Genomic DNA, 23,676 nt, shown 5'->3' with positions numbered 1-23,676 from the left:
TGGATGGAACTAGAGAGTATCATGCTAAGCGAAATAAGTCAAAGACATACGATCTCACTCGTGGAATTTGAGAAAGCCCCCTCACACGTGCACCCGACAAGGCCCCATGTGTCTCAGGGGACCAGACACGGGCCGGGACACATCCACGTCTCGAGATGGGGGAGGAAACCCCTGAGGAGGGTGGATACAGCCACTGGAGACCCGCAACAAGGTTCGAACCTCCTAGAAGCCACGGACCAGACCCCTCCGTACCCTTCCCGCTTCTCCAAGTCCTACCACATCCCTCAGCCTTTCAGACCAAGGGGGCAGGTGTGCAGGCGAGCACATCTACAAATTCGCTCACGAGGACGAGGACACGTAGGACGGCCACACACGGACAAGCAAGGCCGGGTCCTCTCACCCCTCCCGGTCTCACCCACACAGGCAGCCCGGCTCCGGGCGCAGCAGCGGCAAGAGTGCGGGGCAGATCACAGAAAACCCCGGCCCGGCCCCGTGGAGCAAGAGGACAGTACATCACCCTCTCGGTCAGCGGCTCCTCTTCTGGACAACGGAGACCACAGGACGGCTGCGCAGACGCGTGGGGAGCACTACGGGCACCCCTGCGGAGCCCGGCGGACGGCGGGGCTTCTGGACGGGGACACAGTGGTGTAAAAGGCAAAAGCAGCAGCAGTCGATAGCCAAAGACACAACTTTATTGGAAACAGGAGTGGGGGGCGCAGGGGAAGACTAGGACTCAGGCTCGGGGGCCGCTGCGGGTTTCTCGTCATCAGGGGGACAATCGATGAAGTCAGCCAGCATGGCAGCCGTGTCATCCTGCTCCTTTCGGGGCAAAGACACGCGATTAGAAGCGGTCACACGGGGAAGAGCGGGGCAGCCGAAGTCGCCAGGGCACCCGCAGCCCCCCGCCCGTCCGCCTCACCTTCTCCTGCAGGGCCGCCGTCTCGGCCTCTGCCGCCGCCTCCATTTCTTCGGCCGCAGGCGTCTCCGGTGGGGGTGGCACCTTGTCACCCCCGTTCTCAGTCCCCTCTTCCAGCAGGGGCGGGGGAGCCGAGGGCTCCTCCTCCACCAGCTCCTGGGGCGGTGGCCCGGCCGGGGGGCTCCCCGCTTCCCTCTGCCCCTCGCCCTGGGAGGGGAGCACCTCGGGGGCCAGCGTGGGGGCGGCCTCGGCCCCCGGCTCGTCCTCGGGCCCGGGCTCCTCCACCTCCAGCAGCAGCCCGGGCTCCACTCCGGGCTCGGGCGGGGCCTCAGGGGGCTGGGCAGGGGGCAGGGCAGGGGCCGGGCTGGGGGGCGGAGGGCCCCCTTCTTCGGCCGGGCCGCCTGCCGGGCCAAACTCCACCTCTTCCAGCTCCTCCAACTCGTCCTCCTCCTCCTCGTCCTCGTCCTCCTCTTCTTCCTCCAGCTCACCTTCCTCCTCCTCAAACTCCTCTTCAAACTCCTCTTCCTCCTCTTCTTCCTCCTCAAAATACTCCTCTTCCTCCTCCTCTTCCTCCTCGAAATCCTCCTCCTCCTCCTCTTCTTCCTCCTCCTCTTCTTCCTCTTCCTCCTCCTCCTCCTCCTCCTCATCGCTGCTGTTGATATTAATTACTGTCAAGTCTTCTTCCAGCGCGGGGGGTCCTCCGCCACCAGGCGGCCCTTCGGGGACCAGCTGGGGTGGCGGCAGCGCCACGGGGCCCGGCACGGGGGGTGGCGGTGGGGGTGGGAGAGGCCCCGGGGCCGCGGGAAGCTCTTCAGGCTCCTCCTTGGCCGGCACGGGCACGGGAGGGGAGGCCGTCGGTGGCCCGGCAGGAGCTGCAGGGGGGGGCGTGGTCCCCGTGGGGGGTGGGGGCGGCAGGGGCGGCAGCCCCTCAGGCACGATCACCACGCTGTCGTCGGAGTCGCTCTCCAGGGAGATCTCCACGTCGGAGGCCTCCTCCTTATCATAGTGAACAAAGGCTGGTCTTGGCACTCGGCCCCCGAAAGTTTCATCTGGGGGCACGGCCGGTGGAGGGGTGCCACTAGGGGCAAGGACGGGGTCGTCGTTTGAGCCTGCCCGGTGGTTCTCAGGGCCAGGCAGGAGCCGGGGGGGTACAGACACCAGGCCGGGGACAGACAGGCCTAAGTGGTTGGCTGTGGCTGGAGGCCCGGGGCGTGTGGGGGGCATGGGGCCCGCCGGGGGCATGGGGCCCACGGAGGGCATGGGACCCACGGAGGGCATGGGACCCACGGAGGGCATGGGGCCCGGGGGGTGGAAGGGTGGGGCCCTGAATGGAGACGGGGCCTCGGGAGGGGGAGCCGGGGCAGGCGCGGGACAGGCAGGGCCCATGGACTGCAGGGGGGGAACGCGGGGGTGGGTCAGAGCGGCGCAGGTCACCAGTGCTTCTGAGCAGAAGGACGAGACCTGAGGAAAGACGGAGGCAGGCGTGGCATCAGGGACAGGACAGGGGTTCACGGCCCCAGAGAGGGCGGGCCCGTGGCGTCAGGAACAGGACACTCCCGACAGCACAGGGGTGGGCTCAGGTGGGCAGTTACCTCCAGGCTGTCCTCTCTCTGGCCCAGCGAGAAGGCTTGCAGGGCACAGGCGAGGGGAGGCGGGCAGCGGGGAGACGGCGCCAGCAGCAGGGCCAGCAGCAGGCGGTACAGCTCCCGGCGGCAGCGGGAGCTGGTATAGGGGGAGCTGCCCAGGACCTCGCCCTGCCGGACCCCCATGACCAGGGGGAGCACCAGGTCGTGCAGTCTCTGAAAAGGACACGAGCGCACCTCGAGACGTCGCCAAGCCCACCCGAGCCTTGTCCGGGTCTGCACACCCCACCTCGGGGGGCAGCCCCCGCGCACGGCAGCGCCCGTCTCCACTGACCCTGTGAGTCTCCTCCTTGATGAGAGGCCCGCACATGAGGACGGTCCGACTGAGGCCTGGGGGAGGAGAGGGCGTCTCAGGCGGGCCAGTGGGGCTTCCGCAGCCCGAGCCGGACAGCGGCCCCGGCCCTGACTGGCTCGGTCGAGTCGCTGGGCTTCTCGACAGCACACCGGGTGTCAGAGGAGTGCCTCCGGCGCCCAGGGCCGCGGGCAGCACGGGCGGGTGAGGAAGCGCACTGCGCGCGCGCGCACAGACGCACTCACAGACCCGGGGAGAGAGACCTTCCTCTCCACGCGGCGGGTGGCGGGCCGGGCGACACACAAGACCCAAAGGAAAGTCACCCTCGAACCACACGGTACCAACTATGCTCCTGCTTCCTGATCAGTGACTGCGAAAGCAGGAAGCCCCGCTGAGCAGCCTGCTGGGGGTGGTGAGTGGGGCGGGGGACACAAGCTCCGAGGGGCAGGGACCGCCCCCACCCTGTGCTGCAGCAGCACGGGGCAGGTAGCGGAGACCCTGCGGGAGCAGGAAGAGCCCGGAGCCCCATGTGACGCAGGAGCCCAGGCGTCCGCAGCCCCGGGCCGGCCCTGGGCCTTACGGACACCGCTTGAACAACGGCCCCAGGCTGCCGGGCACGGCCTCACCCACCTCTCAGCGCGGCCGCGCACACGTCGCTGTTGGCGTTGCTGTCCCCCTTCCGGTGCCCGGGCGGGGCCGTGGCCTCCCCCATATCCAGCTTCAGCTTCTTGGGGGCGCTGGGCTTCCCGGACTGCAGTCCCCCATCAGGGCTCCCCCGGGGGCTGCGCAGCTGGCGGAGGAGGGAAGCGGGAGTCACACACGTGGGCAGACACAGAGATTAGGGAGCAGGGGCGCGGGGGACGGTCCCCGGCCAGGAGCACGGGCCTCGCTCACCTTGAGAGCATCGGCGGGCGGGGAGATGTCACTGAGCAGGTGGGAGAGCAGGGCCTCCCCCGAGGCGCCCCCCTGCAGCACTCCCGCCGAGGCCCCGCACACCTGCACCCACAGATCTAACACGGCATACACCTTGGTCCGCACGGCACTGAGGGGCGAGCGGAGAGAAGCCTGTCAGGGGGCCGCCGGCCAGGTCCCCTCGGGGCTCCCGGCCCACCCTCCCCTCTCTACCCCTCCTTCGCCGGTCACCTGTAAGGCCTCTCCTGGCCCGGAGGGAGGGCATCCCTGCCGAGGTTCCAGGCATTGAGGACCTGGGGAAGCAGGCGGCTGATCAGGGCCCCGAAGCGCAGGAGGCGGCTTCCACACCTGGGGGTGAAGACAGAACAGGGACCCCGTTCTGGCCCCGCCCCTTCACGACACCCCACCCCTTCATGACACGCTGCCCCGTCCCACTCACGCGAGGATGAGCGCGGAGAGCAGGTCCAGGGCGTCCAGGTGGATGGAAGGCAGGAGCAGAAGACGCAGGGGACCGTCCCCAAGCAAGCTCTGCAGGACACACGGCAGAGGGAAGGCACGTGCGGGAGGGAAGGGGGACCGCACACGTGTGCACACAGGGAGGAGCCCGCCCCGCGCCACGAACCCGTCCCCGGAGACAGACCCCGGAGAGAGGAGGGGAGGCACGGCTGACCCCGGGTCCGCCGTCCCCTAGGGCAGCGTGTGCCAGAAGCATTCCTAGACATGTGAGCGAACCCACTGGGATGTGCACGCGTGTCACGAGAAGCCCGGGGAGCAGTGGCGTCTGGACAAGAGGAAGGCGCTGGCCGGCACAGCCTCAGGGAGGGCCCGATTTGGGGGCTTCGCCTCCTGCACGGTTCTCCCAGTCGCCCCGGTCCCGAGGAAGGGCCGCGGACAGAGCACGAGGTCCACTTACGATGTTCTTGGCACTGATGCTGAGGGTCCGGCAGATGATGTCCAGGATCTCCTGCACGGGGACGGACACGGGAGCCCCAAACTCAGAGCTAATGGGAACGAGAGCAGGGACACCCTCAGCACGAGCTCCCCAACGGGACCCCCTCCCTGGCCCCCCGCCTCCTCCCCGGGGAGGACGACCACCCCCCTCCCCCCCGCCCTCACTCACACACCTGAGCAGGAGCCCCAGGCAGCGTGCCAGGCCCGAAAACCTGTGCCGAAGCCGGAGGAGGGTGTGGGCGTCACCGTCTTCCGAGGGTGCGAGCAGCACATCCAGCCCGGGGCCCTCACACTGCACGGGGGCTGTGCGGAAACATCGGCACTTCGCACCCCGACGTCCCTCTTCCGTCCCCGTCCCTCTCTCTCACGGGAGGTGACCCCCACGTGCTGAGCCGCACCACCCCACACCGCCAGGCGCTCCTCCCGGGCCCCTCCTGCGGCAGCCCCTACCCGTGTCCGCTCCCTCGTACAGGGCCCCCAGCAGGCCGTGCAGGGAGGCCAGCAGGCTGTGCAGTTCCTGTTCCCAGCTCTCCGTGTGCTTCAGGCCCTGGGAAAAGCCGGCCCCCAGCGAGGGCAGCCTGGCGTAGCACTCACAGGCCAACTGCGGAAGAAACGTCAGAAAGCAGTCAGATGGGAATGCGGCCCAGCGCCAGGGCCACCCCCGACCCCCGGCCCCAATGGGCCGAGAAAGAGAGCTCGGAGGGGAACAGGAAGGGACGGTGGGGCGGAACACAGATGAGGTGGGGAGGTGACGTCACAGTCCAATGGCAGTGACAGCAAGAAAAGCCAAGGAAGAGAGAAGAAAGCTCCAGCTCAGGCCCCCAGAGTCTCCACCCCCCCCTCCTTTCCCTTTACCTGCTGGAGCTGAGGGCTCAAAGCATCCACGCGAGACAAGAAGAATGAGGCCAGCTTGCCCTGGGTCAGGGGACAGAGAGGAAGAGGCCGGTGAGCCAGCGCCCAGGCCCTTCCGTCCTGCAGACCCAGGACGCAAGGCAGGCTAATGGGCTCCGTGCCTGGAGCGCACCCGCTCCGGGGTCCAAAGACATCCCGAACGTCAGCCCTCACCCTCAGCCTGCCTCCCGTTTGGCCCCACAGACACTGGGCTCCCTCCCACTGACTTCTGCAAAATGAGGGTCCTCTCCCTCAGGCCAAAAGGACGCGGTACTGAAAAAGCGGCAACCACCACACTCCCACCCCTGCGGCCGAGACACGACGACAGGTGCACGCAGGGAAGTGTGGCCCCAAGCCGAGGTGCGGAGGGGCGAGGGCAGGGCAGGGCAGGGTCAGGCAAGAGGAGAAGGCAGTACGGCAGGGCCAGGTCCCCGCCCTGGGCTGCGGTGTCACAGCGCCCACACGAGGCCTCACTGGGGGGCCACAAGCTCTCTGGGGCCAGAATCGGGGCCTGGGAACGTGGCAGGGAAAGAAATCTCTTTATCATCTTCACTAACCCGTAAGTGAAACACAGGGTTTCTTTCCGTTATAAACGGAGACAAAAAGCCACGGTGCCGTCGGCAGTGCCCCTGACGGTCACCGGCAGAAACCGCTTGTTTTCACAGCACGTTATATTTACAGGCGTCCTGAAACATCGCTCCGCTAATCTGAAACGTCAGCAGCTATCAGGTCCTGTGATCTGATGCATTAACGGCGAACTACACGCTGCTCCACCACAATTTTTTAAAACACCCATTTCGGTCGGAATCGGTCTCCCTCACAATTCCACGTGTTTTATGGCTGTGAAAACACTGGCACAAATGAGGGCAAGAACACTGACGTGAGGACACAGAAAGAGGGGACGGACCCCACCTGCAGGGGCAGAGTCAGGAGGACGCGAGGCATCAGCAGGGGCAGGGGCTGGGAGGGGGCGGGAAGGGGGCAGGAAGGGGATCCACCTGGGGACACACGTCAGGAGCAGACGCGGCCTCCACCCCAGGCCGGAGGGTCCTGTGGGGGCGGGGCCCCACGCACACAAGGGTGAACTTGCAGGAGAAAAGAGCGGCTGTGGCGCCGGGCCCTCGGCAGGGCCTCGGGATGGAAGGGGATGGAAGCGGGTGGAAGCGGAGCATGTGGTTCGGAAACCAAGCAGACGGCTCCCTCCCACCTGCCCCGTGGCAAGCGCAGTTCTCGCGGACCGGTCCCACCGGGACGGGGACAGCGCTCTCACGGCTGGTGTGGTGTGGAGAGGTTCGGAACACTTCACGGAAGACGGGAACCGCCCGCGGGGGTCTGGACTCCCCGGCCCCCAAGAAGGACATTTCCTGGAGAGTGGCCAGAGGCCCAGGTGCGGTGGCGCCCTGCCCTTCTGGTCACCTTCCCCGAGACGCTGGTGCAAAAGAGCTGGGCCGAGGCCAACACAAGTCTGCGTATGCGATCGCGACGGAGCACAGCTCAGGGACGCGGCTCTGAGCAGGAGGCTGCCCCAGATGACCCAGCAGGCCAACCACAGCGACGTCTCACTCGGAGAGCGCACGCGCGCACCCACGCAAAGGGCGGGAGCCTCTCCAGGGGCTTACCGTTCCGGCTCATCCCGAGGAACTACTCGCCCATTCGGCGGGGGGAGGAGAGCCTCCGCGGGGCTGACCTCACAGACTCGGGAGGCTGGAGGCCCGTCATCTAGGAGGGGTCATCCCGGACTCGGACGCCGGCACTGCCCTGGGACGAGCCAGGGGGCAGACGGACACTCCAAACAGCACTTATCGGTTTCCCAAGTACAAGCCGCCCTGGAGCCTCTCACAGATTCTTGTCTGAAATGTGGCGTCCACAGGGGGACGCTCTCCAGATGACACTGTGTTCTCAGCGAGCCGGAGGCAGGGACACAGGGCCCGGAACATCTGGAAGTCCTGCTGTGACCTTTGGGAAGACACTCAAAACGCAGGCCAGAACGTGTCCCCAAGGCTGGGGATTAGCGTGGATGATTGTCCTCTCACAGGGAGATCAGAGGCACCCACGCAGGATCCCCTGGCGTCCAGCCCCCCGACTGCGGGGGTCCAGCAGGCGGCGACACCCCAGCTCCCGCCTCGGGGCACAGGTGAGGGCAGGGGCGGGAGGACGCGGGCCCTCAGGAGCCGCACCAGAACACACACCCACCCTGACCGGTGGGGGCTCGGGGACAAACACACGGCCTGCGTGGTTCCAGACGCTAATTTACAGAGCGCTCCAGAAGGAAGGCAGTTTTTACTGAACTTAGCACAACTTAGGCTGAATTTTATAAAAACAACCCAACTCGACTTTAGAAAAATCTAGCAGTTGCTCCAAAGGCCTTCTTGACAAAATCTTGCCCTGACTACCCAGAGATCCCGTCACCTGCCATCAGGGTAGCCTGTGAAAACCCAGACTGATGAGGACCTGACCCCGTGCCACTGAGAAACAGCTCGAGGAACCGGTGCTAAAGCCTCGGCGGACACGCTCCCGGCCCACGGCACGTCTGCCCCCAGGGCTCCGGGTGGCCCTCCCTACCCCAGCCGAGACAGCCGACCGGAGCCGGCATCCGTGCGGCTTCCCCGTGGAAGCCTATCGGCCCATCCAGGCTACATTCTTAAGAGCTTCTGGGGTCTCTCCCGCGGGAAAAACACGGGCTCGAGGGGCCGACCGACGTGGCACCCGCCCTGGCTTCAGAGCTACGAGGCTTGCAGACCTGACGGGTAGGTCGGGGAAACCGCTCCGGGCCCGCGTCCTCGTCTGTCTCACCCACCGACATCAACCCCCCCGGGACCACCGCCGTGACAGGGTGTCGGCCCCGTGGCCGCACTCGGCGGCCGCCATCAGTTCTCTCTCTTTCCTTTACTTTCTCGACTCGATCGCAGAACCAGGGGATCTTACTTTCAACATAAGACCCCCTAACGGCAAACTCCCCTAACTGGTAACGATGGTGGCCGACAGGCAACCACACCGCTGAGCGCACAAGGAGCCACCAATCTGCCACGCATTCCAGTTCCCTACAGCTCTGCGCGTCCCTCTGAGTGGCGGGACGCCCGATGGTCTGCCGAGCAGCGCGGAGTATGACGAAGGAAGAAAAACCACAACCAACGGGCCACCCGTTTGTTCCCGGGTACGAGGCTGGCGTCCGAGGCCACGAGCCGGTTACGCGGCACTCTTTAACGTACTGCTCTGACACGTGTTGTTACTGTGCCTCCTGGACAGTAAAACTGCACTTCTCTCCCTGACCTCCGCCCTCCCCTGACCCACTGATACCCTGCCCACGTGACCTAGTAAGGCTTCGTCGAACAGCCGCCTTGCGCGGGTCATGACAGCTTGGGGGAAAGGGTGGGGAAGGGACAGAGAGCTTAGTCAGGAATACAAGTTGATACGGGGAAGTGAGAAGTCAGGAAGGCTTCCTGGAGGAGATTACGTGAGCTTCAGGAACAGAGTACGGCGGGAGGGTAGGAAGGCGGGGAGGGGAGGAGGGCAGAAGGGCCGAGTCAGGGTTAACAGCCTAGACTCCGGCCATAGACACGGGTTCCGAGCTTTCTCGACCTCAGGGAAGTTACTTCGTTCCTTCGGCCGTGAGGACGCGATGAGAGAGCATTTAAGACTAGGAGGCGGCACGGTCACAGCTGCTCAGAACACTCCGCGACGCGACCCGACGCGACCCGACGGTCTGCGGTGAGACAGCCACCGCGCTGCGCATGATCACTTACCTTGAGAGACCCACAAGCCCGAGGAAAGTAGGTCATGCAAGCCTTCATCCCCTCCATCGCGGAGAGCTCACACTGTGGGCAGAACAGAAAGTGAGGCCGGGCCGGAGAGTCCAACGCGCCCACCCACACCCCACCTGCACGCCCCCACTCCCCCCGCCTCCCCCCCCCGCCCCCGGCTCTAGCTCCACGGAGGGTAAGCGCTGTGAGGGCTCTCACCTCTGGCCTGAGGCCCAGCAGGGAGGTGAGGAGGCCGGGCAGGTGGTTCGTGGAGATGTCCCGGAAGAGCGTGGGCAGCTGGGCCGCGTACCGGAGTAGGTCCCTCAGGACGGCCACGGCCAGCTCCATCGTCGGGGGCGGGTCCTGGGACTGAAAGCAGCGACACCCGTGCTCCCAACCTCACCTCTGCGGTCGCAGAGAGGAGGCGGCGCGACACGGGGCTTCTGGGAAACACCACGGGGAAGGTCACCACCGGCAGCAGACCCACCAGGGAAAGGCGCGCTGGCGACACGGGGCACCCCAAGGCAGCGCCTTGGTCCACAGAAAGGACGCGTGTCTACATGTCAGCATCATGGGCGTCTGGGGGCCCCGAAATCTGGGAACGCGCCTTCCAGAGCCCACTGACGGAAGTCTCAGATCCTCCCGTGCTGCGCGTCCCTGCTAGGAACGGAGAGGAGCGCTTCGCACCGAAGCTTCAGCCGTAACAACACCGCCCCGTGTCGCCACGCTGGCTCCTGCCCGGCTCAGACCCACCCTGGACTCACGGAGGAAAACGCCGTCTGGATCTAGAAGGGCTTCCCAGAAGGAGCAGGAAGCACCTCTCTCCCGCCAGGCCAGAGGCCCCCGGCAACCGAAGCAGTAAGAACGCTTAGTGGGAAAGTGAGGGCAGGGGGCCTCCTCCGGTTACCCCACCGCACCCTCCCCTCGACTGGAACCTTCTCCACCACTGCCACAGTCACAGAGGACACGGAAGCCCAGCCACGGGATGCCCCCGGCTTCCCGCCGCCGCGACTCCCGTGCGAGGACCAGTCCCCTCTTCTCAGAACCTGACACCATCACCCGGCCCCAGGCCTGATCTCCAGCCAGTCCCCCCGAAGGACTCCCACGGACACTTAGCGGCACGCGGGTGCCCCCACCGGAAAACCCTTCTCCGAGCCCCTCCTGGCTCTGCCCAATTCCTCTCCATCTTGAAAGGATTGTCCGGCTTCCCAACTTCATTCCATCTCCCCACTCGCTTGCCCACCCCCGGGTCAACCCGGCCTCAGAGTCCCCCGCTCGGCCAGAAGCACTTCCCGGGCCTCATAACCCAAGCTGCCAGATTGGAAACCAGTATTCGTCCTCGCCTCCCTCCACCTCGGAGGGGCGTAAACACCTTCCCCATTTCCACACCACCCGCAGTCCGGGTGTCCCCGTGAGCTCAGCCTCCCCCACCTGACCGCTACGTGTGGTGCGCCTCCGAATCCCGTGCGGGTCGGCACTCCAGGGCACTCACACCCGCCCCCCCACCCAGCTTCAGCTGCCACCCACTGCTGAAGGGGGCTCTTCCCCTTCGTAAGACGCACCGACGAAAGCCCGCACCTGCTGAACCCCCGGGGTCACGCTCTGAGATCAGGGGTACGCTTGCCAAGAGGGCTTCTGACCAAGAGGATGGCCAAGGCCATGAGCCCGGTGCTTCCACCCGTCCCCTACGAGCCTGGCTGCCCCCGCCTCCCCCCCGCCCCGTGCCCTGAAATCCGGGAGTCGTCCCGGACACATCCTCCCCTGAAGGGTTCTGCCATCGGGGACCTGTCCACTGTGCCTCCGACCCTCTCTTGCACTCAATCTACTTCTCATCGTGTCTACGGCCTCTTGTCCAGTCCCAGCTACCCTGACGTCGTCTCCCTTCTGCGTGGTCTCCCTGCCTCCGACCCGGCCCCCTCCTAGTCCCTTCTCCACACAGCAGCCCAAGCAACCCTTCCAAATGAAAATCCGATCACGTCACTGCCACCACCACCTCCTTCTCCTCACCCCTACGCAAAACCTTCCATGAACTCCCACCGTTGTGAGAATAAACAAACGCCTTCACGTGCCTACGAGGCCATACGTGGTTTGGGCCCGCCCGCCTGCCTGCCTCCCCAGTCGCGCCTCGCCAACCCCGCCCAGCCACAGCAGCTTGCTCAGAATCCTTCAGAGGGGCCAAACTCCTCTTTTCTCCCTTTCCTAGTCCAATCCACTCCGACAAACCCTCCCTGAACTACTGGCCCTGATCGCAAAGGTGCCCACGTCACCCCAGCCTGGGCCACACTCTCGTTACGCCTTCTCAAGAGAACCGTGCTCTTCACTTCCGACAGCACCCGCCGTCGTGCGTCATCTCACACGCGTTGTATAGTTCTTGATTTTTGTTTAAAGTAGGCTCCACGCCCAACGTGGGGCCTGAACTCACAACCCTGAGGTTGAGTCATACGCTCTACCGACTGAGCCGGCCGGGAGCCCCGACTTACAATCATTCAAGCAAAGTCTCTTGGGTCACCAGACTCTATGGTCTGTGGGTGCCTGGTGCCTGTTTTTGCAAGGCCCACAAGCTAAAAACGACTTTTGCGTTTTTAAATGGGTAGGAAACAAAAAAAAGGGAACAAAACGTAACAACACCCACGTGTGGTCTGCACAGCCTAAAACACTTACCATCTGTATCACAGAACGTACAGAATTTTCCAACCGCCATACGGTACACCTGAAACTGCTACAACGCTGTAGGTCAACCACACTTCGATAACACAGTTTGGGGGAAAAAAAAAAGGCTGCCTGGGGGAGCATCTGGGTGGCTCAGAGAAGCATCTGACTCCCGGTTTCAGCTCATGTCTCGGTCTCGGGGTCGTGAGTTCACGTTCCACGCTGGGCTCCACTGCGGGCGTGAAGCGTACTTAAAAAAATAAAATAAAACGGAGCACCTGGGTGGCTCAGATGGTTAAGTGTCCCAACTCTTGATCTCCGCTCAGGTTATGATCTCACGGTTCGTGAGACTGAGTCCCACGTTGGGCTCTGTGCTGACAGAGCAGAGCCTGCTTGAGATCCTTTCTTTCCCTCTCTCTCTGCTCCTCACCTTACACTCTCTCTCACTTGCAAGATAAATTTTAAAAATAATAAAAATAAGTTTTTATTGAAATATATATTTTAATAAAATACAATTTAAAAAGGTGGCCCGAGATAGGATAAAACACCGCCCTTGGGTTATTTTGTTGAGGGAGAAATCAAAGGAGTTATGTTGAAACGACGCACTCAAAATAAGTCTTAACGATAAACAGCACGATCTAGAGAGCTTCTGAAGAAACAGAAATACAATTACGTTAAGGCCTTTGGTATCTACTCCGTATAAGTATTTGAGAAAGTTTTCAGTAGTTTAAAAATTCAGAAGCTAATTAAAACCAGCTGAGATCTGGGGTGCCTGGGTGGCTCAGTCGTTCAGCGTCCAACTCTTGATTTTGGCTCAGGTGATGATCTCACAGTTCGTGGGTTCAAGCCCCCACATCAGGCTCTATGGTTAAAGTGTAGAGCCTGCTTAGGATTCTCTCTCCCTCTGTCTCTGCCCCTCCCAGCTTGTGTGCATAAGCGCACTCTCTCTCTCTCTCAAAAAATAAAAAACACAAAAAATTTTAAGTCGCTGACATTTGAAAGCTTTCACGTGCATTTACGACAGGGTCCGCAAAGTACGGTATGTTTGAAGAGCAAGATGGATATAAGTATGCTTTGGTTTCAGGGGAAAATTAGAATGACCACAACTGAGTCTATTTAAGAAGAACATCCTTCACTCGGATACACGGATTTCTATGAAGGGGTAAACTGTTTAAGGCCACCACAGAGGTAAGATTCATCAATCTGCTCCAAATACATCCTCTAAAGATAGGAGTACCAACTCATTAGAATGAACTCTTAGGGGATGGTTTATATGCTGTCTTTTCCAAATAAAAGTTGCTGTTTTTCTTCATTTCCTCCATCTGTAAACATTCACTCCACAGAAAGCTCCCCGACCCCTGGATTCCAGGGACCATGAAGGCAGGGTTCAAGTCCGCCTTACCACTGTCCCCCAGAGCTCAGCACTCGGCCGCAAGTGCTCAGAACATGCTCACTGAAGAACCGGGTGGGGAGGCCATCAAAGGGCGTAAGAGTAGAAAAAAATTAAAATGTTGAGAGAGAAAGAAGGAAGCAGCAAAAAGTAAGAATACTAATAAATAAAAACAAAAATAAAATACCGGGGAAAAGGAACTTTCGAGATGTCACGTGTTAGAAAGGCTAGCGAGGAAGTGCAAACGGTCAAGGGTCGCAGTGTGCGAAAGGTCAAATGAATTAAAACAACCCCGTGGATAAAAATATCCAACAGTCTCCCACAACGTTCCCACGTGCAGTCGTGCTCCCCGTTCACGGGGAACAGCCAGTCCTGTCTGTCCTCACGAGCCCGAGCCCAGGCCCAGCGCCCACAGCGCACCGGGAGCACCGGGATGGAGCCGGGGCAGGGGCGGGGCGGGGGGCAGCCTCACCTGTAGGACCTGCTGGATGCTGCGAAGCCAGGACACACAGTGCTGCTGGAACAGCTCCGTGGGGCTCTCCCCCACCAGCAGGGACAGCAGACACAGCCCTTCGAACCTTGCAGGAGACGAGGGCGTGAGGACAAGCCTGGCCGCGGAGGAAGCTTGTTCTATGCTAACCGGGCAGGGCCAGGTGCTGCCGCAGACCCCCGGGCGCTCTAACTCCCGCAGCGCCGGGAGGGCTCCCGGCGAGGGGTGCGCAGTGGGGACGCGGGGGCCCGGGTGGTCCCACGGGGGCTGAGGAAACTCGGGAGCTGGAAGGGGGAGGGGGGCACTCAACTCAAGGGAGCCCGTGGAAAGAACGAAGCCCTCCCCGCGCTGGGAACGGAGAAGTCTCCGGAATCCGCGGGGTGCTGACAATAGAGGGACAGAAGGACAGACGCGCGGCCCACTTCCTAAGGAAACCTCCCCCTAGAGGAAGAACGGGGCGCACACTTACCGGGTTTTCACGGAACCGAGACGGGCATTGCTGAGACCCACCAGCGCCCCGACAGCTGAAAGGTTCTGGGGGAGAGAAAGCAGGGAAGTGCATTGGGATCAGGATTCTCCCAACCCCTCTCGGCCCCACGGACCCTTTCCTGACGTCACACCTCGACCGAGCCTCCGCCCGCTTTCCAGCAGCGAGTCCCGTCCCGGCTCCCTGCCCGACAACGGGAGCGCCACACGGGGGCAGCCCAACCCATTCAGCGACCGGACTGCCAAGACGCGGCTCCCTCAGCCCGGTCACCCTGAAGGGCACCCGGCACGGAGGAGACCCCACAAACGCTTGCTGATCGGATGTGGGCTTACCTGGGACCCCCTTCTTCCTTCACCCCCAACCCCTTCTGCTCCCGGCTTCTGGAGAGCCACTAAGGCCAACGCAGACCGAGTCGGCCAGTCTCCCTTCCACGTACTCTGGGGGCCCTGAGAGAGGGGTGTCCCCCAGCCCTCCCACGAGTAATTTCCCGACTCCCGGAAGGCCAGACTCCCCTCACAGCCCCCGGACCCATGACCGCGCTCGCCGCTCCTTCTGCCAATACCACCTGCTACGCACGGAGGTGGACAGAGGAACAGAGCTGGACGAGTTAGGGGCCCCGCTCTCGCGAAGGGCAACGTTTACTCGCTTATCCCGCAAACATTCACCCCACATCCGCTTCACGGGGGACGCTGTGTTCGGTGCTGCGGAGCCGACGTTCTACGTGCAGGCTACAGAAGACACGGACACCCAGACGAGAGACCAGGCGGGATGGCGCGAAGCACCAGGGGGCCCGAAAGAGCGGACTCGGGAAGGAAAGCCGCGGCCGGGGAGGGAAGGGAGACGGCGTTCCGTGCGGAGGGGGCACCGAAGCCCTCGCTGAACCCGCCATCTGGGCCAAGCGAAAGCAAGACACGGTCACGCCCGCAAGCACTGCTGGGGAGAACGTCAACCGTCGGGCGGTTCCTCGTGAGGTTGTACGGGCTCGCACAACCCAGCAGGTCCCCTCCTCGGCTCCTGCCCCAGCGACCTGAAAACGTGCATGCCTACACCTGCGCGTGAGGGTTCACAGCATCCTCCCCGAGAGCCGCAAGGTGGAAACCACCCCCGCCCACCAATTGGTGTACGGGAAACACAGTGTGGTGTGCCCACACGGCGGAGGGTCGTAAAGGGAAGTTCGGAGACACGGGTGAACCTCTAAAAACGTGACGCTAAGGGAAAGAAGGCACATGTTGTAGAACTCGTTTACGCGAAATGGTCCAAGCAGGCAAACATAGAGACAAAAAGTAGAGAGCGGCCGCCTCGGGCTGAGGGCCAGAGAGGGGCTGCGGGGAAACGGGCGGTAACTGCCAACGGGTACGGGGCTTCCTTCTGGAGTGTTCTCAAATTGGTCAGAGCGGGGACGCCCGGGCTCGGCTCGGTCGGTGGAGCGTGCAACTCTTGATCTCAGGGTCGTGAGTTCGAGCCCCACAGTGGGTACAGAGATTACTTAAAAACACAGTCTTTAATGACAACAATAACAATCAATCGATAAAATTGATCGCGGTGACAGGCGCGCCCTGTTCTTCTTGGTAAAGAACAGCAAGGAGGCAAACTGTCTCAAGGAGAGTGCGAGGCCAGAGTCATAGAAGACGCAGGTCCCTGGGGCCGGGCCAGCGCCTGGCACCCTGCAGGCACCCGGTGACTCTTACTCTGAAGAAGATAAAGACTGGGGGGGGTGGGGTGGGGGGAGAGAGAACTGGGCAGAGGAATGATATCGTCTGACTTTTGTTTTGTTTTGTTTTTAAGTTTATTTTGAGAGAGAGAACAAGTAGGATAAAGACAGAGAGAGAGGCTGGGGCACCTGGGTGGCTCAGTCGGTTGACCGTCCGACTTCAGCTCAGGTCATGATCTCACAGTTTGTGGGTTCAAGCCCCACGTCGGGCTCTGTGCTGACAGCTCAGAGCCTGGAACCTGCTTCGGATTCTATGTCTCCCTCTCTCTCTGCCCCTCCCCTGCTCACGCTCTCTCTCCTTCAAAAATAAATAAATGTTACAAAAAAAAAAAAAGACAGAGAGAGAGGGAGAGAAAGAATCCCAAGCAGGCTCCACACTGTCAGGTCAGAGCCCGATGCGGGGCTCCAACCCATGAACCGTGACATCGTGACCTGAGCTGAAATCAAGAGCCGGATGCTTACCTGACTGAGCCACCAAGGCACCCCTTGTCTGACTTATTTTTGAAAACGCAGCCGCAGGGCCGAGCTGCCTCGCTGGGTGGCAGACGCAGACAGGAGGAGGCTGAGACGTGGTGCTGCTTAACCAGCTCAGCACAGTCGAATTCCGGATGTACTCTGAGGGCAGAGCCCAAGGACGTGCTGGCAAACGACAGGGGCGCGAGACAGGGAGACGCAGAGACAACGGAGGTTTGCTGGCAGGGGCCCCGCGGGAGGGGCGGGCTGGGTCACACGTGCGGAACCTGGGTTCCTACTTAGCACCAGAACGGATGTGCCACACAGGCACTGGGTGGGTAGGTTGGGACAGAGAAGGCTTGGTCGGAGCACGGATCTGGGAAGCTGTCGGCCACGAGACTGGGTCAGCTCTCCAGGGACAGCGCCCACGCAGAGGAAATCTGCCCGGGTTCTCGGACCGCCAATCATCCAGAGGTGGGAAGCGAGGAGGACCCGGTAAAGGCTGGAAAGGAGTGAGCAGAACGGGTGAAAAGAAATCAGGATGCTGTGCCGGAAGCAGAGGAAAGTCTCAAGAAGGAAGGAGGGGCCAACTGTATGAAATGCCTTGAAAAGGACTGGTGGGGGGGGGGGGGGCACATTGACCTTTGAACTTCACACCCTGAAGAGCACGGGTGGTCTTCGAGAACCGCCACGGGCCCCTGCAAAGGGGTGATTCGGTGAAGGGGTGAGGCCGAAAGCCCCAGGAGAACGAGTTCGGGAGGTGACCACCGGAGCCAGGACTCAAATGAGAAGACGCTTACACGGACACGGAATCGCGGGGCAGAAGGCTGACAAGACACAGACGTGCATGTGATCTCCGCACGGCACACATACCAGTTACAGACAAGCCACACTTCACAGTGAGGAAACCGGGCAGGTACCATCCTGATCCAGTGACCGAAGTCACCACCACCAGTGGAGGGGCAGAGAGACAGCATGTGCCCCCGATGTGACACGCCAAAAATGACACACGGCCGCATCATTCCTGCCGAATCCCGTTACCGAGGGGCATCCTCAAACAGAACTGCCCTGCGGCTCTCCAAAACCGTCGTGATCATAAGACAAAGAAACTGCTTCAGTTTAAAGAAGACTAAAGAGGGGACACCTGGCTGGCTCACTCAAAAGAGCTTGCGACTCCTGACCTCGGGGTTGTGAGCTCGAGCCCCAGGATGGGGGTAGAGTACTTTATTTTAATGTTTTTATTTATTTTTGAGACAGAGAGAGACAGAGCATGAGCAGGGGAAGGGCAGAGAGAGAGAGAGAGAGAGAGAATCCGAAGCAGGCTCCAGGCTCCGACAGCACAGAGCCTGACACAGAGCTCGAACTCACAGACCGCGAGATCATGACCTGAGCTGAAGTCGGATGCTTAACTAGCCACCCAGGCGCCCCTGAGATTAGAGTACTTTAAACAATCTCAGGGCGCCTGGGTGCCTCGGGAGGTTAAGCGTCCAACTCTGGATTTCAGCTTAGATCATGATCTCATGGTTCATGAGTTCAAGTACCACATTGGGCTCCAAGCTAGCAGTGGAGAGCCTGCTTGGGATTATCTCTCCCTCTCTCTCTCCGGTCCTCCCTCTTGCTATCTCTCTCAATAATAAACACATTAAAAAAAAAAAAAAAAAAAAAAAAAAAGACTGATTGTTACTTTAAAAATTTTTTTTAAAAAGAGGCCTAATCTTAAGGGCCTGAATGGTCATGGAAAGTTTAAAAAAAAAAGGGGGGGGGGGGGTGTGCCTGGGTAGCTCAGTCGGTTAAATGTCCGATTTTGGCTCAGGTCATGATCTCACGGTTTGTGAGTTTGAGCCCCGTGTCAGCCTCTGTGCTGACAGCTCAGAGCCTGGAGCCTGCTTCAGATTCTGTCTCCCTCTCTCTCTGTCCCTCCCCCATTTGTGCTCTGTCTCTCTCTCTCTCTCAAAAATAAACATTTTTTAAAAGTTTCTTTAATAAAAAATTAAAAAAATAAAATGTTGACATTTGGGGCATCTGGGGGAAAGATACACAAGAAGTCTATTATTCTTTCAAATTGGGCATAAACTTTAAATTATCTCAAAATGTGGGGCGCCTGGGTGGCTCAGTCGGTTAAGCGTCCGGCTTAAGCTCAGGTCATGATCTCATGGTTGGTGGATTCGAGCCCCATGTCGGGCTCTGTGCTGACAGCTCAGAGCCTGGAGCCTGCTTCAGACTCTGTCTCCCTCTCTTTCTACCCCTCCTCTACTCACACTCTCTTTCTCTCTCAAAAATAAACAAACATTAAAAAAAAACAAATTTTTTTTAATTATCTCAAAACATTATTAAACAAAAAGAAAAATGGGTGAAGAATCGGAGGCAGGAAGTACGAACAATTCTTTTGAGGAGCGTTGCCATGAAGACGAGAGGGGAAATGGGGCACGAGGTGGGGACGGCTAAAAGCCGCTTGGAGCTGCGTGCTGAGGCAAGGCCCCGACAGAGAGGAAGATGGGACGAAGGAGGGGGCACGGGCTAGCCCTAGTGCACAAGCAGTCGCCGGGGCCAGCTCGCCCCTCGCCCCAGGAGGGAAGGCAGAGAGCCAGCTACGGTTACCCTGGCAGATGTAGTGGCGGGAGCCTACGGGACTGCCCACCGACTGCCTACCGGCTCGGAGAAGTGGGAAGCAGGTGATCCGCTAAGACTGAGGGTGCAGAGAAGTAATCGGAGGTTGTCCAGGAGAGCGGAAATGTAGCAGGACTGCTGGGCAACACTAAGGGTCCGCTTGCCGTGATGACAGCCAGTTTTAACTGAGACCAGTCAGCAAGGTTACGTGTTCCTCTCCAGCTACACCGAGCTGCACGGGTGTAGGCACAGAACAAACGGAGTTGAACTGGACACAGACTGGTATTGCCGGGCAAGCACAGTGTAGGGAGGGGGCAAGAAAGTGATTATAATGGAATTTAAATCGGGTACGAGGAGAAGGGAGAACGTGACCGATAACAAACAGGTTGATTTCTTTCAAGGAGTGGTAAGTGCTAGGAAAAATGAAACGGGACAAAGTGACAGAGAACGCGCGGGACGGGAAGAACTGGCACAGGGTGGTCAGGAAAGACTCCTGCGAAACAGGGGCAGATAAGCTGAGCCCTAAGGGAGAAGTTCACCTTCCCGGGAGTTTCACATCAAGAGGTTAGCGTGGGCGGCCACAGTCCAGACAGACGGAGAGCTGTAGGAGATGAGGTCGAGAGGCAAGCAGAGGTCACACAGGGTGGGGCCTCACGCAAAGGTAAATGACTGTATGGTTTGGAGCAAGAGAATGCTGTCACCTTGTTGATGACATTTTTAAACAGATGGCGCGACTGGCTGCGGAACGCAACAGGGCAAAGCCCTGGGGTACAAGGCAGAATAAGACACCTGTCCTTCTAAGAACACGCAGCCATAGGGGAAGTGAGATCTCGGATTTGCTTTAAGATGCCCGGTGCGGGGGAGGGAGAAGAGCTGGGAGGGTGGCCATTAAGCAATGTTGGCAAAACGTTCATTGTTAAATTGGGGTGATGGGGACAGCATAGGATGGGATACTTCAAAATACTATTTCCTCTACTTTTGTGTAATCTGAAGTAAGTTCCCTACATCTTTTTCAATTACGTGTAAAAAAATATGGGGCGCCTGGGTGGCGCAGTCGGTTAAGCGTCCGACTTCAGCCAGGTCATGATCTCACGGTCCGTGAGTTCGAGCCCCGCGTTGGGCTCTGGGCTGATGGCTCAGAGCCTGGAGCCTGTTTCCGATTCTGTGTCTCCCTCTCTCTCTGCCCCTCGCCCGTTCATGCTCTGTCTCTCTCTGTCCCAAAAATAAACGTTGAAAAAAAAATTTTTTTAATTTAAAAAAAATAAATAAAAAATAAATAAGAAAATAAATAAATCAAAGCCTAGCCGTGTAGATGGGAGGGAAGGAGATTGTATACACGCGAAACGAATAAATAGATCACTTCAATATGGTCTAAGAATGGACAGTGAATCATAGGGTGGTTTGGAAAGGTTTCCCAAAGGCAGTGACAAATAAACAGAGAACTGAAACGATTTTTGTGGGGAGCGGGGAAGCAGGACAGAAGGGATCCCAAGCAGAGACCTACAAGTACGAAGGCCAAGGGCCGAGAAAGTCCAGCTACTGAAGGATTTAAAATGTTTTTTTAACATTTATTCATTCATAAGAGACGGACAGCATGAGCAGGGGAGGGGCAGACAGAGAGGGGGAGACACAGAATCGGAAGCAGGCTCCAGGCTCCAAGCTGTCAGCACAGAGCCCAATGCGGGGCTCGAACTCATGAACTGCGAGATCATGACCTGAGCGGAAGTCGGACGCTCAACCGACTGAGCCACCCAGGCGCCCCTGAAAGATTTTAAAAGACAGCAAACGGGATCAGAATTTTACTTTGGAAAGCTCACTCCGGGCGTGCCTGGATGGCTCAGAAGGTTAAGCGTCTGACTTCAGCTCAGGTCATGATCTCACGGTTCGTGGGTTCGAGTCCCCCCATCAGGCTCTGCACTGGCAGCGCGGCTTGGGATTCTCCCTCTCTTTCTCTCTCTCTCTGCCCCTCCCTGCCTCGTGTGCACACACACACACACTTTCTCTCAATAAATAAATTTAAAAAAAAAAATTAGCTTAAAAAAAAAGAAAAAGAAAAGCTCACTGCAGCTGCTGTGTGAGAAATGGATGAGATACAACAGAATGAGGCAAGGAGACAAGTCAGGGGATTGTGGCTGGAATCGGTGCCAGAAACTGTGAACCAATCCAGCTTCACTGTGGGGCTACCGAGTTACCTGCGGGAAAGCAGAGTCATTGAGTAGGTCAACACAGACGGTCCAACAGGGGATCTATCCGTCTTTCCAATAAGCTCCGACCCATTTACTTTCCCTCAGTTCTCATCTCGACTGGGCTAGAAAGCCTCTGAGGGAAAAGATCATGCCTGTTTATCTGCCTAGGGTAGAGAAACAATAGCTAGCCCATAACAGATACTTGATAAAGGTCTGTTGAATACAAGTGTACGGGGAAGCTAAGAAAACCCGTGTATTGAGGGTCCAATATGAGACACACAAGCAGGAAAAAAGTGAAGGCAGAATATGCCACCCCCCAAAAAAAAGGCAACACAAGCAATATTAAAAGGGGTCTAGTGGGGCGCCTGGGTGGCGCAGTCGGTTAAGCGTCCGACTTCAGCCAGGTCACGATCTCACGGTCCGTGAGTTCGAGCCCCGCGTCAGGCTCTGGGCTGATGGCTCAGAGCCTGGAGCCTGTTTCCGATTCTGTGTCTCCCTCTCTCTCTGCCCCTCCCCCATTCATGCTCTGTCTCTCTCTGTCCCAAAAATAAATAAACGTTGAAAAAAAAATTAAAAAAAAAAAAAAGGGGGTCTAGTTTTCCACATCACTTTCAGCTTTGCTCAAAATTCTACTACACTTAGACACTTCGCAGAAAATAAGAAAGACGATAAGTTCATGGGCTTAATGGGCACTTGAGGGAGGAGTGAAAACTTGAAAGACAATGAAAGAAACCACGCGTGTATAGGCAGAATACATAATATTTCAGAAATACCTAAAACCACATGAATTAAACGAAGAGGACTTAGAAGAGAAAATGCATAATCGGCTCCTGCTTCCAAAAGTGGGCTGAGATAGCAGAGGCCCAGTTCTGTCACTGTCAGTAGTGAGGAGTAATGTTAAAATCAATGATGAGACTGTCCCTGATAAAAGTGGGGCTAAGACTATAGAACCGTCCAGTGGGTTGTGACCACCCTCTTCCCGGAAGGAAGCACAGGGCTGGGAAGGTCCCAGTAACAAAGACCAGTCAAGGAAGACCATCTCGAAGGATGGGTAAAATCTGGGGGGGGCGGGTTAGGAGAGGATGGAGAGCAGGAGATATTAAAGGAGCGCCCGACGTTAGAAGACATCATGTTGGACACGTTATGCATTCTTACGGTCAGTGCCTTCACCTGGGCAAGAGGTTGGGAGCTCAGGCGAGGATGGGGGCAAAGGGAAGGATACGGAAAGGGGTGGGCAGGTCTGAAAGCTACTTAAATAATAAAATCAACAGGACTACATATGAGGCATGTGAGCAAGAGTTCAGGACGACATCTGGGTTTCTAGTTTGCAGAACTGCATGGATGTTAGATTCTTCCCTTAGTATAACCCAAAGGACCCTTCTAGGCCAGTCTAGAAAGCTCTGCATGACCTGCCCACCGCCTACTCACCTCACCAGCCTCATCGTGTCCACTCTCTTCCCCCACCACCTCTGAGGCCCAGACACAACGCCCTTCTTTTCAGTTCCTTCCTACCACCTGAGCTTTCCACTGCCTGAACCGCTTCTCCCATCTTCTTTCCCTACCCAACCCTTACTCATCCGGGGGGTGGGGAGGGGTCTCAGCTTAGGGCCCCGGGAAAATCTCTGTAGTTCTCCAGGTTAGCTTAGGGGTCCCTACCATACAATTCTCACAGCGTTTGAAAACATTTTGCTCGTCGCCACTGCCATCTGTAAAAAGGCTCACCCTGAGCTCACCCCTTCGTAAGAGCTCAGTAAGTATCTGTCGACTACATTCACTCACGCCGTCGAAACAACCCCCAAAACCAGATACGCCGGGGCCTGAGATCGAACCCGCTCTTGTTCGAACCCGCTCGAACCACCAAGAGCCTAGCGGTGGAGAAAAACGAGGCCCTTCCTCTTGCCTGAGTTTCTACCGACGGCTTTCCCAGGGCGTGAATGTGGCCCAGAGCGACACGGGCTCCGCTCTCCGCCCCAGGCCCCCTGCCCGCCACCTCCCCGGCGCGGCGGCGGGGCCCCGCGACCCCGGCCCCCGGGAGCTGCGCCCGCTTTCCTCCAGGGCCGCGGGCCACACTCACCTGGGCCCCGCCCACCGTCCCATGCAGCCGCAGGAGGCACATGAGCCCGGGCAAGTGCGCGGCCGAGCGGACCGGGGGATGTACCGGAGCCACGGCGCTCCCCGCGCGCGGCTGCAGCAACCCGGACACGCTCTCCAGCAGCAGCAGGCGCAGACGCGGGCCCGAGCCCACCGCCGAGAGCCCCCCGGTCCCGCCGGGAACCCCGGCCGCGGAGCCCGCCGAGGGCCCGCTGAGAACGGCTGCCGCCATCTTCACCCGGGCTCCGTGGTGGCGTGGCGCGATGA

General features: G+C 59.4%; 1 protein-coding gene across 2 annotated transcripts; it reads right to left on the bottom strand.

Moving 5' to 3' along the window:
• Positions 1 to 670: 670 nt before the first annotated feature.
• On the bottom strand, positions 671 to 23,676 carry PELP1 (proline, glutamate and leucine rich protein 1). Of its 2 annotated transcripts, XM_086685748.1 has the most exons (17): positions 23,393 to 23,676; positions 14,344 to 14,408; positions 13,857 to 13,962; positions 9,565 to 9,714; positions 9,349 to 9,420; positions 5,570 to 5,629; positions 5,165 to 5,315; positions 4,888 to 5,017; positions 4,677 to 4,764; positions 4,203 to 4,291; positions 3,995 to 4,111; positions 3,746 to 3,893; positions 3,482 to 3,641; positions 2,834 to 2,889; positions 2,509 to 2,715; positions 920 to 2,377; positions 671 to 819 (listed from the first exon to the last, which is right to left on the bottom strand). In XM_086685748.1, the coding sequence occupies exons 1-17, from the start codon at positions 23,639 to 23,641 to the stop codon at positions 727 to 729; spliced, it is 3,399 nt and encodes a 1,132-aa protein (XP_086541874.1). In that variant the 5' UTR covers positions 23,642 to 23,676; the 3' UTR covers positions 671 to 726. The 2 variants fall into 2 exon arrangements, with proteins under 2 accessions (XP_086541874.1, XP_086541875.1); XM_086685749.1 differs by lacking the exons at positions 13,857 to 13,962; positions 14,344 to 14,408; positions 23,393 to 23,676 and adding an exon at positions 9,833 to 10,822.

This window comes from Puma concolor, chromosome E1 (assembly GCF_028749965.1).
Source record: "Puma concolor isolate L17-30 chromosome E1, mPumCon1.1.hap2, whole genome shotgun sequence".
NCBI lineage: Eukaryota > Metazoa > Chordata > Mammalia > Carnivora > Felidae > Puma > Puma concolor.
The sequence above is the reverse complement of the archived record's forward strand: the minus strand, read 5'-3'. Positions and strand labels throughout refer to the sequence as shown.

Bases quoted from the DNA above. Each gene is read 5' to 3' on its own strand.
- PELP1 (XM_086685748.1), bottom strand. From the start codon at position 23,641: ATGGCGGCAGCCGTTCTCAGCGGGCCCTCGGCGGGCTCCGCGGCCGGG. The intron at 9,421-9,564 runs GTGAGAGCCCTC...TTCTGCCCACAG, and splicing joins TGCTGGGCCTCAGGCCAGAG to TGTGAGCTCTCCGCGATGGA. The intron at 2,890-3,481 runs GTGGGTGAGGCC...CTCCTCCCCCAG, and splicing joins GTGCGCGGCCGCGCTGAGAG to GCCTCAGTCGGACCGTCCTC.